This window comes from Arachis hypogaea, chromosome 6, assembly GCF_003086295.3.
Source record: "Arachis hypogaea cultivar Tifrunner chromosome 6, arahy.Tifrunner.gnm2.J5K5, whole genome shotgun sequence".
Classification (NCBI taxonomy): Eukaryota; Viridiplantae; Streptophyta; class Magnoliopsida; order Fabales; family Fabaceae; genus Arachis; species Arachis hypogaea.
Window position 1 is genome coordinate 18,125,878 of NC_092041.1, and position 16,177 is coordinate 18,142,054.

Consider the following 16,177-nt stretch of genomic DNA (forward strand, 5'->3'; position numbering starts at 1 on the left):
TGAGTGACAGTCAAGCTTCTCGTAGGTCGAATCGCTCATCTGCGACTGGAATCTGGAGAGGGAACAATGTGCGTGCCCGGCGTTCAGCAGTTCCAGAGTGGTGTGGTTGTGGGTGTAGGCCTGTCCTTCGGTGGTCAGGGACGGAGAGTCATCCTAATAAGCTATTCTTCGGGTGTCCGAATTATAACGTGAGTGCAATTACTGGCTGAAATTTATAGTGTTGGTTACTTGAGGTAGTTGTTTGATAAGGTTGATGCATGTTTGCAGACTAGTGGAAAGAATTGGTGTGGGTTATTTGTCTGGGCAGATTCGGTAAAGGATGAGGTGCCGCTGAAGTCTGATGAAGAAGATGAGCATGGTGGGATGAAGATGAACATTGCATGGAAGGTGGGCAAACTGGAAGCAGATGTGAGAAATGTGAAGCTGATAGTCCAAGTGCTTGGTTTAGGGGTATTCGTGTTAGTGGTGTTTGTGTTGATGTTACTGTTGAAGGTTTGATTAGGGTGAGAGCTGAAACACAGAACCAGTGTATTCCAGTTTATGAACAATGTAATTGACATTAGATTGTTTTTGATATATTGAATGACTATTTGGTTTTGTTCTTGTAAATATAATTGATATGGATAAGCAACAGTAGGATAAGCTTACATAAGGCACAATTCATAACTGAATCACAATAAAAATAGTTCATATAAACATTCTGCAATAATGCATTAATGACAATAACAAGCCAAAAAATTCTGAGCATTGTTTCAGCTAGATTCCAGCAACTTAATTAGTATTTAAAAGTTGCAGAGGTGTCTATAAATCACCATGACCAAACAAAAGAGACTAAGATAATTGTTTCACAAAATATTACAATCTATCATAATCTCAACCTAAAGCTAGGATCATAATCACTTCTTTCTTGGCGGTTTGAACCCCGGGGTTGGGACAAACTTCAGGAAGTTGGCAAGCCTTGTTGCAGTTGCCTCACTAGCTCCCTCCATTGGATTGAATGATGCAGAGCCAGTGGGAGGAGGTGATCTTCTTCTAAGTGGCAGTTTCCCAGGTCTTGTAGGTGTGTTCCTGGTTTGTTCATGCTGCTGCAATGCAGACAATATTTGACATAAAGCCTATAAAATAAGACAAGTAATAAAAACACATTACATGAAACATTATTAAACAAATACCTTTTGGGAGTTTTCAGGTTCAGAGTATGAGGGCTGAGACAAATCAATTTCAGCCTGCTGGACATCCACATCCACAAGAGTGGCAGGAGCAGGGGCAGATGCAGTAGCAGATGCAGTAGCAGTAGCAGTAGCGGACGCTGTTGCAATTCCAGAGCCTGTAGCAGTAGCAGAGGCAGTTGCAGCTTGAGGTGCATTGCAAGTAGTTGTTGTAGCTGACGCAGTGGCAGTTGCAGTGACATTCTGAGCAGCAGCCTTAGGGTCTTTAGCAGCAGCCTCCGCAGCTTTCTTCTTCTCAGCCTCTGCAGCCTCAGCCGCCTTCTTCATTTGACACCCTCTTTTTGTATGACCTTTCTGCAAGCAATACTTGCAAGTGAATGGTCGTAGCTGTCTCTTCAGAGTGGTGGTTGGCTTGGATTTCTTGCTAGAGTGACCCCCCCTCATCCGCATCCTTCCTTCTCTTGGTTTGGAGCTGTCCAGGTTTCCTCTTAACCAAAGGTGCTAATGGTCTATTGGCTTCAGATCTTTCCCATAATTGTTGGCCAGGTAAAGGATTTATGTGGTGGGAGTAAGTGGCTTTGTAGGACTCCATTGTGAGGAGCTTGTGGCAGAAATCCTCTGGCCACTTGTTGACCCTAGCAATAGCAGCACATGCGTGCACACATGGGATTCCTGCAACACCATCATCAGCAATAATAAGTAGGTGCATAGTTAATTAGACTCAGTAGGCAAAGTAGTTAAATAATTAAGTAATAGTTAAAGACATTACCTGTTAGCATCCAAAACTGACAAGTACATAGCCTTTTCCCCAGATCCACTACATGGTGTGTAGGGTGTCCATGTACCTCGAACTTCTCGTATCCGGTGTCTCCAGCCCAGATTGGTTGCCATTGCCTAGATTCCTTCCTCAGCTTCTCCAGTCTGCTCTTGATCACTGGGGGAAGTATCCCCACATGATTATCCAACTTTACTTTATTTTTGGCCATCGTCCTCATTACAAACATCCTAACCTCTTCCAGCAGTGTGATTATAGGCTTCCTCCTAGCTTCCTTAATCTTTGCGTTGAATACTTCGCACGCATTGTTACATATTGAGTCTAACTTTGGCTTGTGACTGAACTGAGATCTTGTCCAAGAATGTGGTGGCCACTTTTCTAGGTATGCCCATGCCTCCAGATTAAGCCTCTTTAGCTTTTCCCTATGTTCCCTGAATTCCTCAAATGTTGTGGCTCGTGCACAATCCCACAGCAACCCTCTTAGCTCCAGATCTTTCCATTGCTTGTTGAAATTCTTCCACAAATGCCATACACAGAAACGGTGATGCACATTGGGCATCACCTCCTGTACAGCATTTATGAGTCCCTGCAACACAGAGTGGATGCCAATAATAATTAACACAAATACAGCAGAGAGAAGTCTGTTGAATACATAGTTATATGCTCACCCATTTAGACCCCTTACTTTTTATATTTTCACCATAATAGTCCCTTACTTTTTTAATTTTCACCATAATAGTCCCTGAGTTTATAACAAAGGCACCATAAATGTCCCTAACTTTTACTATCGTGCATCTACAGTAGTCCTACTCAGATATCAGCAAGCCTCTAACAGATCAGGAATATTGTAACACAGTGATGCAAATAAACTGGAAACTAAATCAGAAGGGATTAGCAGTAGTGTACCTTTTGCATATCGGATATGAAACACCAACCATGTGTCTTGTAATCTCCCAAATCTGCGTGCAGTAGTTCCAGGAACCATTTCCAGTTGGCAGTATTTTCAACTTCTACAACTGCCCAAGCAATGACATATATGTGGTGGTTTGCATCCTGCCCAATAGCTGATAGAATCTGCCCTCCAAAGACAGTTTTCAGGAAAGCACCATCAAGTCCAATGAGTGGACGACATCCTGCCTTAAATCCATTCTTGCAGCCACTTAAACACACATACATTTTCTCAAATATCACATCACCGTTTGGCTGTGGGATGGTGCAAATTTTGACAGTTGAACCCGGGTTTGTCTTCAGCAGTGTCTCCCCATAGTCCCTCACCATTGCATACTGAGCCTTTTCATCACCATATACAAGGTTTCTAGCATCAGACAGTGCCCTAGAGATCGAGTTCCTATTCAATGACAGATCATACTTGGTCTTGAAGAAGGTGTTTGCATCACAATGCCTGAAGTTGGGATACTTTCTGACTTTCTTCACCAGCTTACTAGCAACCCAGTTACGATTGGCTGCTCTGTTCTTATCCTCCCTTGCACAGCTATGATCATCTCTGAAAGTCTTCACTTGCCAGCAAGTATCGTCTCGGTCCTTGGAAGCAAAGATGACCCAACCACATTCCTTCACCTTGCAAACTGCCCTAAGCCTATTCCTATCATTTTTATTGAACCGAATACGCCTTCCCTCCTGGATGGTGTACTCCCTAACAGCTTCTTTAAAATCCCACTTTGTTTTGAACTTCATTCCAACCTCCAAATGAAGCTCCCCGAACCTAGCCCCCTCTCTAAAAACAGGAAACACCTCATCAGACTCGGTCTCCTCTTCTAGTTCGTCTTCAGAATTAGGTGGGGTTTTCATCTCCAATGAATGCCAAGAGTTGGCACCATCAGAATCAGTCCCAGGATCGTATGCATCATAATCATCATTCTTATCAGTTCCAACTTTCCCAAAATCCACTTCAACATCAGAATTACCCTCCACATAAGCATCTTCATCAACACAAATCTTCTCCTTCATCTTATTTTTTCCCTTACCATTATCCTGTGAAGCACTCCCCTTACTTGTTTCCTTCTTACCCTTTACCTTAGGTGAAGGAACAGGGTCCGCAACACATGAATCAGATGAGCTGTCTTCCCTTACTGGTTTATAGGGCTCATCTTCTGAACTATCATCAGTTTTAGAGGACTCCTCATCAGATGACATCAACATCACTGGGATCTTGCTACCCTGCCCTCTTTTCTGAGCCTTTGTGCCTCCTATCCCAGTGGCAGACCTGAGGCAATACCTCCTATGAACTTTTGTTTGACTTGGTTTCAGGGTGTTCTTGACCTTCTTTTTAATTTTTTGTTCAGACGGCACCTTAACAGATGCTTTTACCCCTTCCTCTCTACGTCGACTCACATTAGCAGTAGGATTCTTTTCATGATTTGGCCTAGAACCATCGTCTGGTGCAGCTGCAACATTTTCCTTAGCTTGAGTCCCAAGGTCCCTTACTTGATCATCAATGTATACCATAACCTCCTCCCCTTCTATCAGTTCAGGTGACGAAACCTGATGTTCAATGTAGATATCAACAAGGCCGGCATTCTGTGAACCCATCTCACACATCTCTCTTAGGTCTGCATCACTATTTAACTTCCTCAATCCCTCCCCTATGCTCTTTCCAGGTACAAGCCACCAAACTTCCTTCATTCTGTCATAACCTAGCTCCTTATAATAGTTTCTCAGGTAAAATACATCCAACCTATCAACCTCAACATCACCTAGGCAGTTTCTGTTGTCCGGATAGTAACCAATCTTTCCATCCACGCCCTTCTCAAAACTTCCTCCATGATGAAACATAATGTCCAGTACTTCATCCATCTGCCAGATAAGTTAACAAACAAATTAAACACATGCAACCTTTCTTTGAGGAAGAAAAAAAAACAGAGCAAACCAAACCCCTGCCTAACAACGTAACCACAAAAACCTAACAACACAGAAATCTAAACAAGACACCAAACGAATATCAACTCTGCTTCAATCAAGACACCACGTGAACAGCCATCATTGAAAACCAAAAAAAAAAATTTGAACTTCAACTGCACATTCTGTATTACTAACCTTGTTGTAGCTGACGATGACGATAGCCTCTGCTTCAACCACTTCGTACCTGTGGCGTACTTCCTTCTCCTGGCAATGAACTCACTCAAGCAATAGCCAGAACGTGCCCTAATGTCACACCATTCTCTGGACGACAGCGAGAGGAAACGTTTGAAGAGAAGTACGAGAAAGACTGGAGAATGATCAACCCTCTCCCCAAGCAACGTTTCAATTCCCCTCCAAGGCAAAACGACGTCGTGTTGATTCATTAACGCCATTCACGCAAAACGGCGCCGTTTAAGGCTGCCTACGTGGACAATAAGCAGCCAGCTCAACGCTCCGGCTGCTGAGTCACGCCGGAATTGGGTGGAGGGACCAGAATTTCGCACGGAGCTCAATCTGAAGGGTGCAATTAGAGCATTTCGAAAGTCAGGGGTAACATTGGTGCACGGGCTCAATCTGAGGGACCATTATGGGGTTTTACTCTGCATCAATTCGTTCCCACCATACTTCTAGTTTTTTCTTTCTTCTTTTTAGTTTTTTTTGTCTTCTTCTATTACTTACAAATGGCAAAAAACGATTATTGCTAACCTCTAATATTATAGTAAAACACACAATTACATCATAATTACGCATTACATCAATTGACAGTCAATAATAAAAAAATCGAAGAGAAATAAATTACTGACTAATTAAAAATATAAAAACATCTCTCATTATTTAAAATATGAAACATTTAAATTCTTCTGTCCAAAATAATATATGGATAAATAAATCATTTAAAGAAATTTAGATGTCTTGTGTTTTAGAATGTGATTGACGTTTTTGTATTTTTAATTAGTCGAAAATTTATTTACTTTCGAGATAAAAGGTTAAGGAATTATTTATCGTTTTCTCAAAAATAAATTAAATAATAATAAATACATAGCTGATCGTGCTGATCGTTAGTGTGTGTATATATATACCAGTAATAACACTTTCAAAGATTGTCATATTAATTGCTTTCATTTATTTTTTTTTTTCTGTAAGATTGTGAGAGAACAGAGAACATATCAGCCAATCAGTGGGGCTTGGAAATAAATAAATAGGCGGTACCCATGGAAATAAAGGTAGTTGCATAACCAACAACTTAAACCAAACATCATAATATATTATATATATGCACATTAAGATCAAAGTGAAAAACTTAAAAACAGAAAAAAAAAAAAAAAGTCCACCAAGTGCGATATGATCGAAGTTAAGTGACTAAATTTATGGTTTGAGTTGGTTCGCAAGTTTGAACTATCAATTCCTATATATCATAGGTTTTAATTAAGCATCTCAAATTAATGTTATATATTGTTGTTGTTATTACTCTAGCTCAATTCTAATTATCCATGTATAAATAATAAAAATAGATATAATATATTATTAATATAATAAATGCGGTAGGTGCGGCAAATTTAGGTGACAGCCTATACCTATCTTGCAATTGTACTTCATACTCTCCATTGCTTCACCATTTTTATGTTTGTTTTTATTTTTTATTTTTTATTTTCTTTCTGTTCTTTCATTCCATGCAATGCAATGCAACTTATTTTGGGGTCCCTCTCTTTTATTTGAATTGATTGACAAAATTTGTAGTGACTCATATTCATATGGCCTTAGAGGAATTAAGATCTTCACTTCTATCCTTGATATAATATATAAGAAAGCATATATATTCTCCTAAATTTCCTCATCAAAATCTTCTTATCTTCTGAAGCTTAATTTGCAGTAAGTATATACTATATACCTCTCTCTCTCTCTCTATGTTCTTTCAATATTTTGGAATCTTATCTTATACTATAATATGCATGATGAATTGAACAATTCATGAACTTATTGTTCATTTGAAACACAGATTTTGGTGGTGTTTTTAGCACATAATAATAATAATGGAAGAATCAATTAAGAACATGATTGTTGTTGGAGTTGTTTCATGGTCATCAGCATTTCTTGTTACAAGGAGGATCCTTCAGAAGCGTTCTTTTGATTTCAGCAACAGAGTTATCTCAACAATTCATGCAATTTTGGCAGTCACGTTGGCTTCAATCTCTGTTCAAGATTGGAAATGTCCAATATGCCCTGTAGCTTCAAATTCTTCTCTTACACAGGTATTATATATATCATGTATTATTTAATACTAGAGAGATGTATTTATCAGGTTAGGTTAAATTGCGTACATTATACTTTTTGAATACAGTCATTTTGTCAAGTAACATTTTATTTTTTATATATCACAATAAAAACAGAAGAATTAAAGAATCTGCCTAAGAAATATAACATAATCAAGTTTGATTCTTCACAATAACTTTAGAGACTGAAATTCAAATAATTATCTAAATTCATAAGTTCTAATATATTTTCTTTTTCTGAAAATTATGCCAAGCCAAGCAAGATTACTTCCATTGAATGAGAAAGTTGCTAATGTTTGAAGTGTGAATTCAGATGCAAGTTCTGGCAGTGAGCGTTTCATATCTGATATATGATTTGGTGTGTTGTCTGTTTGGTGAAAGAGTGAGTATGGACAACACCATCCACCATTTGGTTAGCATTCTTGGACTTGGAGCAGGTCTTTGCTATCAAAAGGTAACTAATTAGTAATTACTAAATAATAACATTTCTCACTCTTTACAACTATTTTATCTTATTTTATTTCCAAAGTTTTGTAAAACAAAAACCAATAACAAAGTTTTACTGATTTACTTTTTCGAAAATTAAGAGTGAAACTGGAACTTACAATTTCTAGATGAGTATGGAAATACTATATCATTTGAGCTATAGTTTCTTGGCATATATTCTTTTTTTTCTAACAAAATTTTCAAACAAAAAATATTAAAATTAAACAGAAAATATACCAACAAATTTATGTTTAGTTTGTGTTTTTATTTTTTGTTTTCTGAAAAAAAAAAGTAAAAATAATAAAATTATATACTTTTATATTTTTTCATAAAATTTTAAAAATAAAAATATTAAAAAATAAATAAAAATACAAACTAAACGCATATTAAATATATCGTACTATTTTTTATAGTAGCTAAAAGTGGGATAAATATTAGTTTATTTGAACTAATCAAAGTGAATTAAGATATCTTTAAGGAACAAAACCCACTTTTAAAATTTCATTATAACTAATGCCTAATTATTGTTGCATATATGTGGGAGAAGTGTGGTTCAGAGATGGTGGCATGTGTTTGGATAACAGAGATGTCAAGTCCTTTCTTGCATTTGAGGGAGCTTCTCAAGGAACTTGGTTATAGGGACACTCCTCTTAATTTGGCTGCTGATGTAAGTACTTCTACTTACCCTTTAATTAATTAATTTTCCCCTTAATTAGGTTAAAATAGTTTCTAGATAGGGACATTTAGCTGTCTCATTAAGGTATGATTTGAATGTAGCTAATTTAGTGACACTTATGATATTATTAAATCAACTTATATTTTTTATTTTAGGTAATATGTATCTTAAAAATATATATTAAGATAATTGATTAATAAATTAAAAATATAAAATTTAAGTTTTTAATATATTTGTTATGTATTTATTAAAATAAAAATTTCAAAAATTTTTGTTAATAGTAATTCTAAGTCATTTATTATTATTATTGGGTCTGGAATGCTATGAAGAGTTATACATTCATGAAGATACAAAGTTATGCTTCACTAAATATAAATTTAATAAATGACGAATTCATATATTGACCATATATGAAAAAAAAATGATCACAGTAACTAACAATTTAAGTTTGGTATAACGATTTCAGCTTCTGTTTGCTGCCATATTTACATTTGCAAGGATGGTGGCTGGACCCTATCTCACCTATGTCACTTTATCTGCCAATAATCCATTTCTCATCAAGGTATAAACATTATTCGTAGCAAAATATCAAAACAGTTTTCGAAAGATTATTTCGATAAAAAAAAAATAACCTTTAAAAATAGTGATTATTCATTCAATATATCCAAAATATTGGTTTTATTTGAAAAGTTCATTCAATTGTCAAACAAAGCAAATTGTTTGAAAATATTGAATACATAATTAATTCTTTTGAGTTATTTTGTTGAATAAATAATTATTTAGAAACTATTTTAGTACTTTCTTTTAGAAAAATATTTGAATGATACCAGTGCATGTTACAGGCTACGGCATTCGGTTTGCAGCTAGTAAGTGCATTCTGGTTTTACAAAATCCTAAGAATGGTGAAATACAAATTGACTAAGAAGAAATCTACATCTATAAATGGCACCAACCATGTCAACGGTATAAAGTAGTAGATGTGTGTATAAAGTAGCAATCCAATCTTCGACTTGTTTGTATTTTAGATCATTCTTTAATTTTTATTTGGAAATTAAATTATGATTTGGGCAAAAACATTAAGATAGAATTTTTTGCCCAAGTTGTAGTTTAAAACTTGATGTGCAATCATGTACCAAACAATTTAATTGATTTTTGTACCCAGTAGACATCTAATTATTATTATTATTATTATTATTATTATTATTATTATTATTATTATTATTATTATTATTATTATTATTATTATACACTTTTCACTTTTCAGTGTATAATATTTGGTTACTGCCACAACACTTTGTGTCATTACTCATTAATGCCACATCTACAATAACTTTTAAGCTACATAGTTTTAAGAAGATACATTTAAGATTTAGAAAATTCAAGATACTATCATCACTCTTAACAAAAAATATTGACATTGCTTGGAATAAATCAAAAACTAATTTATAAAATACAAACTGTGAGAAAGTCAATGCAAAACAGATTGCATGATGCATATTTCTTGTTCAAATCATGCACTACCCGGATATCCATGGCTCTAAGAATTTTTAAGTAGTCTTTACTCTTTCCCAAAATCAGCACTGTAATGAGCACTGGATTCAAGCTTCTTAGCTTCATTCAGTTTTCGAACAGCCTGAAACAGAAGAATGAAGTCAAATTATTGTTCTGTTACATGAGTTGGTAAACCCCTTGTATGTAATTAATACACAGAAAAATCACCTCCCTCAAGATGGAACTTACCTTCATAAAATCTTCATGGATCACATAGTCGCGCTCTGCACGAATTGCGGACATTCCAGCTTCCGTGCAGACATTTCGAAGATCGGCCCCATTAAAGCCCTATAAGTTTGCCAAAATAATTAAAAAAAAACAATCAAACATGGATCAGTTGGCTAATAAAAGTAACCAAAATGTTTGTACTCACCTCTGCAAGCTTCACAACAGCTTCATAGTCTATTTCACCATGCTTAGCAATCCCAGCAGCATGAATCTTGAGAATTTCCATCCTCGATAGTTCATTTGGCAATGGAATTTCTATTTTCCTATCCAACCTTCCAGGACGTAGAAGAGCAGGGTCCAGTACATCAGGTCTGTTCGTTGCCATTATCATTTTAACCTACAATTCAAGCAACACAACAATCGAATTTTCCATAAAATTTATTCTACAGAGGGCTAATCATTGCAAACAGAAGACAAATTAATCAGAAATGGTTGATACGATTTACATTACATTTGAATCATATCTCACATGTTCTACAGGCTTTATCCAACTATACCTCCACAAGGCCACAACCAACAAATAAAACACCAAGATAAAGTTTTTAATCCTTCTAAATTGCTACAAGGAAGAGAGAAAATGTTTCTAAACCATCACAGTGGTCTCCAAATAAAAACAAAGTAAATGAAGCATGCTGTACCTTCCCAAGTTGATCAAATCCATCTAGTTGATTAAGCAACTCCATCAGTGTTCTCTGAATCTCACGATCAGCACTTGTTCCCTCACTAAAACGGCGTCCACCAATGGCATCAATCTCATCCATAAAAATGATGCAGGGCTTGACAAACAAAGTAGAGATTCAGAACTACTTCACACACACATGCATACATACATATCTATACAAATAGATACACACATACATGTAGGAAAATACTTCGCAAGAATCTCACCTGGTGATCACGTGCATACCCAAACATTTCTCGTATCAACCTTGCACTTTCTCCAATGTACTTATCAATTATGGCACTTGAAACAACCTACATCAGAAGTTAGGAGTAAGACACTATTACCTTAAAAGGAAACTTCAAATACAAAAATTCATAAAGAAACAAATCTGACCTTCAAGAAATTAGCATCGATATTACTGGCAATTGCCCTAGCTAACAGTGTTTTACCCGTACCAGGAGGCCCATAAAGGAGAACACCCTAAAAAATGAGAATAGATAATATTCCAGTCAAATGCAAATTACAAAAAAATGCTACTTTACAGGAACAAAAAAAATGAAGATGGCATGCTGCCAAAAACAGAGTTACACCAAACAGATCAATCACCTTAGGAGGTTTAATTCCAACACGAAGAAAAAGTTCTGGATTCATCAGCGGTAATTCAATTGATTCCCTCAATTCCCTTATCTGATCAGAGAGACCACCAACAGCGGAATAACTCACATTACCGGGATCCTCGTGCAGCATATTGTAAACAACTGGATCAACCTGCCAACTCATGACAGATTAGTGCTACTTATTCATCAAATAATAAAAAAAACCCAATTAAACACTGGACATGAACATATTCATCAAATAATTATCTCAAGAGAATGAATTGTGCTACATACTTCACGTGGAAGAGCTCGCATTATGGTGAGTGTTGTCATATCAAGAACCACTCGTGTACCGGAAGTCAATTTTTCCTTATCAACTTTACTCCGGCATCCTACCACATACCTTGGTCCGCTGCTTGCTTTAACAATCACTGAGATAACCCAAGACACAAAACACGAGTTATATCATTGAAAAAATCATAAATCCAAATCAACCAAGAAAACTAAGAAGATAGTATATGGTATAGCTACCTTCTTGCTAACTAAACTAAATCAATATAACCAAGAATCAGTTAAGCAAAGAAATAATCAATCTAGTAATAAAGACAGATAAGATCAACTTACACCACCCTAAGTTAAATTAATCCTCACACCATTAAATAATCTTTTCAATCCACTATCATTTAACACCTTCTTCCATAGGGATAAAAACAACATAATAAATGCTTCCTAATACCGACAAAAAAGAAGTCTTTTAAGTGTTCATTCTGCAAATTTTGGCACAAATGATCAATAAAATAGATTGCTATAATTCAATGTTAAGGCTCCATTACAATATCATAAGTTATTAAGTGTGTCAAGTCTTAAATCAATGTGAATTGACACCTCCACTATGCCGATAAGACAGACAAGCATCTTAAAGCAGAAAATTTTGAATAGAGTTCAAAAATAAAACAAAAAAAATAAAAAATTTACAGCGTTCATTGTCAAGAGGCCTGAGAACTTCCCCAATGATCTGGCCAACACTTTGAAGAGACTTCAAGTCATCCTCCGTTTTATTGAACTCTTTCTTCGAAGCTCGCAAATTCTCTCTCACTGACACAATTCCACTTCCAACAAATTAATATTAACTAATAATCAACCAAACAAATCACATATAACTTAAATAAACAAAACCCTAACAGCTAAAGCAGCTAAACATTTATGATTCATTCATTCCTCTTCCCTTTCTCAAAACCCTAACGAAATAAAATTCCCAAAAGGAGATATTTTAAATTAAAGGAGGCAAACCTGATCGAACTCTGGATTCCAATTCCTTGTGCTGGAGGAGCTTCTTTCGATAATCCGCCACTGCGTTACGACGTCTTACGGCGTCTTCAGCGTCGGTCATTGTTAGTTAGTTATAAATATTGGTTCTTTCTTTTGATGTTGGATTATCAGAGAACAGAAGAAGCTTAACTCCAAGCTATGTGGTGCGTTTCCAGAATCTACAGGTTTTGCGGCTTCTACTCTCTTCACAAGCTACCGTGTCTTGTTCTCTACGGCAATTTGTGTTTGTAATGTCCAAACTACCCCTACAGAATACAGTAATATAGCATAGCTTTTTTTTATGTCTTGGGCTAAGCCCAAAATCCTACCCGAACCCCGACCCACCCAACCCAAGATCTAACTAATTCCTTCTCTCACTTCAAAGCCACTGCAGTTTGCAGGAAGATGTTCCCTTGTTGTTATTATCTCCCCTTTGCAACAAACAAATTACAAGCTCCTTCTTTCGTTTTTTTTTTTTTTGGTCAGAAACTCCTTCTTTCGTTTAATTACTGATTTTGGATCAAGCATTGGTGTAATTGGGTCAAGTCCGAATCGATCTCTCTGTCGTTTTCTTCCGCACGAAGGTCCATTATAAAGAAAAGAAGAAAATTACACAAGGCCGCAGCCATACTTCACCGGCGATCTTCTTGCTATCCATTTTATCAATTTCTAATTTCTTTCAAAATTTTGAATTCCATTTAGACATTGTATTGGGCTTGTAAAATCTTCCTTTTGACACTTACATGGCCCAGAACGTTGGTCCAATAATAAAATATATATTTTTTATTTTTTAATAATTATGAAATAGTTTTTATTTTATAAATTATTATTTTATTATTTATCTATTATGTTTATTAATTATTAAAAACAAAAACAACGAAATAAATCTTCTATTAATCTGACTTTTATAAATATTTTGGCAACGTGAATCTTTGATATCTGTAATCACATTTTTTTAAAATTCAATAGATTAAAATTATTACACGTTCGATTAAATTACGCAATAGAATATAAGTTTTTGCTTATTTAATCGATTGGTATTTCACAAAGTAATAAGAGTATTTTCTTATAGCCAATCGATTGAATTTTGTTATAGAATGAATTTTCTCATCATTCAATCTATTGGTATGATAATACAATTAATTAAAATTTGTTCGTAATTAAAAATTTTTATGTATTTAATCGATTGATATATACATATATATATATAGTTTAAAAAATTCATATTTTTATGATGAAGTAATGTCGTTTTCATTTATTATTTCAATAACAATGTCATACAAATATTATGTCTTATCAATTATATTTTATTTTATAGAATTAATTTGTTTATAATTTTTTTATTTTTTATTTATTTGCATTCTATTTATATGTCTGCATATATTAATGTTATTTTCATTCTTTAGATGTTTATGACATAAATTGATATTTTTTAATTCTTACGTAGAATTTTTTTAAATTTCTTACCATTTTTTGGAATAATGTGCTTTGTATTGATTAACTTTGGAATAGAATTTTCTAGAGAATTGGAATTCTATTTTATGTTTTGGTATAAAAAAAAATAGCATTGATTTCAATTTTAATAAAATTTCAATTCTCATGTTATTGTGTTACAAAACCAGTCGATTGAATAAAAAAATACCCATATTATTTTGCACAATTCAATTGGTTGCATAACAATTCGAATCAATTGAATTTTAAGAAAATTTATATTGGCGTGAGAAATTCAATTGATTGTATTACACCTTCAATCAATTGAATTTTGAAGAAACATGCGATATTCAATCGATTGAATTATCAAGAAATACGATTTTTTTATCGTTTACTAAAGGATCAAGAACAAATAAATTTGTTGATTCGCATTGCTAAAATATTGATGAAGGTCACGATTAATGGAAGATCTATTTCGTTGTTGTTTTTGTTTTTAATTGTTAATAAACATAATAGATAAATAATAAAATAATAATTTATAAAATAGAGTGTAAATTTAATAATTAAATAATATATAAAGGATTAAGTTGTAGTTAAAATTAAATAAAGACTATTTATCAATTATTAAAAAATTTAAAAAATGATATTTGGTTACTAAACGTTCAATGACCATCGAATTCTATGTCTTAATTCACTGCTTAAACAAGTGGCAAAAGGTTCTTATCCTGTATATGATAGTTTATTGACTAGTAATTAGTAAATAAGATTGGATCAGAAATGAGTTAAGCAGTTCATAAACTAATTCGGGCTCGATCATAGTTCAAAACTCGTAAGCTAGTTAGTTGAGTTTGAACTTAAAATCGAGCTCATAGTTATAGATGTAGGGCATAAATAAAAAGAATATAATTAATAAATAAACAATATATAAAATTGATCTTTTAAAATATTTTTTAATATATATAAATTATAATTTATTGATATAGAATTATAGACTATATTACTATTGTTTGAATTTGCTTGTGAGTTTGAATTTAAAAAATATGCTCAATTATTAATGAGTCAAGTTTAATTTTTGTTAGCCAAATTTAAACTTGATGTAGAGTTGAGATCCGCAACAAAATAATTTTTAACCTACCAAATTAGAAAACACCGCAAGGAACAAAAATAAAATCTCTATTTACTTTCTCTAGCGTTTGAATGTAATGTGTGTCTTCTTTCCGCTTTTATTTTTTTTAATTAATATATTTTAATAATTTTTCAAGTATTTATTAAAAAGAGAAAATTAGTTGAAATCATAATAAATATTTAATAATTATCTTACTAATTGTGCATAGTAAAAAAGAGATAGTTAATTTGAAAATGAGAAGGTATAATAAATTATTTAAGTAGTTCAAACAATTAAAATTGAAGATGTTTCATAAAATTAATCAATGAGTTATATATTTTGAGTAATTTTATCAAATTACTCCAATATTAATAAATATTGAATTATTTTATATCTTTAATAATTAGAATTATTAATGTTTAAAATACTTTATAATAAAAGTGATTATTTATTTCTGTACATAATGTAAGCATACTAGAATATAGAGAATGAATAAATAAATAAATAAATGGGTCTCTCTCTTTTTTTAATTTTTTTAGATACACACTGTATTTTATACTATGTGAGTCTTCTTCTTAAGAAAATTACAACACATAATGAAATACTCAAATAACTCTACAAATTTTACTTGGACAATATCATCAAGGATCAAGAGAAGGTCTTACAAACAAATACACAAAACACCTAGATGATATTTCTAACTTAAAAAAAAAAAGTATTTGCTTTATTTTTAAGTCCATTGATAAATTAATATATATATATATATATATATATATATATATATATATATATATATATATATATAATTTAGACAATTTGTTTATCTGAATACACTAAGTGTTCGTTGAATCTAATAAGTAAAAAAAGATAATTATTTTGAGAATGAAAAAGTAACTTATTCCACCAATAGAATATCAAATTTTCGTTATTTAGGGCACATCTCTAGAAAACTTGATGTAATACAAAAGAATTGGACACATCAGCATGCGTGCAACGCAT

At 33.4% G+C, this 16,177-nt stretch overlaps 3 protein-coding genes across 4 annotated transcripts; 1 reads left to right on the top strand and 2 right to left on the bottom strand.

Annotated features, from left to right (window-relative positions):
* Window positions 1-647: 647 nt before the first annotated feature.
* Window positions 648-1,813, bottom strand: LOC112805393 (uncharacterized). The gene is made up of 2 exons (XM_072196443.1): window positions 1,173-1,813; window positions 648-1,085 (listed from the first exon to the last, which is right to left on the bottom strand). Exons 1-2 carry the CDS (start codon window positions 1,617-1,619, stop codon window positions 897-899), a joined length of 636 nt encoding a protein of 211 aa, XP_072052544.1. The 5' UTR covers window positions 1,620-1,813; the 3' UTR covers window positions 648-896.
* A 4,650-nt stretch (window positions 1,814-6,463) lies between these two features.
* On the top strand, window positions 6,464-9,495 carry LOC112696330 (uncharacterized). Of its 2 annotated transcripts, none has more exons than XM_025749054.3 (6): window positions 6,464-6,732; window positions 6,860-7,112; window positions 7,447-7,587; window positions 8,167-8,286; window positions 8,762-8,857; window positions 9,138-9,495. In XM_025749054.3, exons 2-6 carry the CDS (start codon window positions 6,894-6,896, stop codon window positions 9,267-9,269), a joined length of 708 nt encoding a protein of 235 aa, XP_025604839.1. In that variant the 5' UTR covers window positions 6,464-6,732; window positions 6,860-6,893; the 3' UTR covers window positions 9,270-9,495. The 2 variants fall into 2 exon arrangements, with proteins under 2 accessions (XP_025604839.1, XP_072052923.1); XM_072196822.1 differs by having other exon boundaries at window positions 6,602-6,732; window positions 6,998-7,112.
* Window positions 9,496-9,597: 102 nt separating this feature from the next.
* LOC112696331 (26S proteasome regulatory subunit S10B homolog B) lies at window positions 9,598-13,039 on the bottom strand. The gene is made up of 10 exons (XM_025749055.3): window positions 12,625-13,039; window positions 12,310-12,429; window positions 11,629-11,765; window positions 11,345-11,506; window positions 11,132-11,218; window positions 10,963-11,049; window positions 10,713-10,850; window positions 10,220-10,411; window positions 10,036-10,134; window positions 9,598-9,928 (listed from the first exon to the last, which is right to left on the bottom strand). The coding sequence occupies exons 1-10, from the start codon at window positions 12,722-12,724 to the stop codon at window positions 9,854-9,856; spliced, it is 1,197 nt and encodes a 398-aa protein (XP_025604840.1). The 5' UTR covers window positions 12,725-13,039; the 3' UTR covers window positions 9,598-9,853.
* Between the last annotated feature and the right edge of the window lie 3,138 nt (window positions 13,040-16,177).

Bases quoted from the DNA above. Each gene is read 5' to 3' on its own strand.
- LOC112805393 (XM_072196443.1), bottom strand. From the start codon at position 1,619: ATGCGGATGAGGGGGGGTCACTCTAGCAAGAAATCCAAGCCAACCACC. The intron at 1,086-1,172 runs GTATTTGTTTAA...TCTGCATTGCAG, and splicing joins AACCTGAAAACTCCCAAAAG to CAGCATGAACAAACCAGGAA.
- LOC112696330 (XM_025749054.3), top strand. From the start codon at position 6,894: ATGGAAGAATCAATTAAGAACATGATTGTTGTTGGAGTTGTTTCATGG. The intron at 7,113-7,446 runs GTATTATATATA...GTGTGAATTCAG, and splicing joins CAAATTCTTCTCTTACACAG to ATGCAAGTTCTGGCAGTGAG. The intron at 8,858-9,137 runs GTATAAACATTA...TGCATGTTACAG, and splicing joins ATAATCCATTTCTCATCAAG to GCTACGGCATTCGGTTTGCA.
- LOC112696331 (XM_025749055.3), bottom strand. From the start codon at position 12,724: ATGACCGACGCTGAAGACGCCGTAAGACGTCGTAACGCAGTGGCGGAT. The intron at 11,766-12,309 runs GTAAATTTTTTA...GGGTTATCTCAG, and splicing joins GCCTCTTGACAATGAACGCT to TGATTGTTAAAGCAAGCAGC. The intron at 10,135-10,219 runs GTGAGTACAAAC...GCAAACTTATAG, and splicing joins CTGTTGTGAAGCTTGCAGAG to GGCTTTAATGGGGCCGATCT.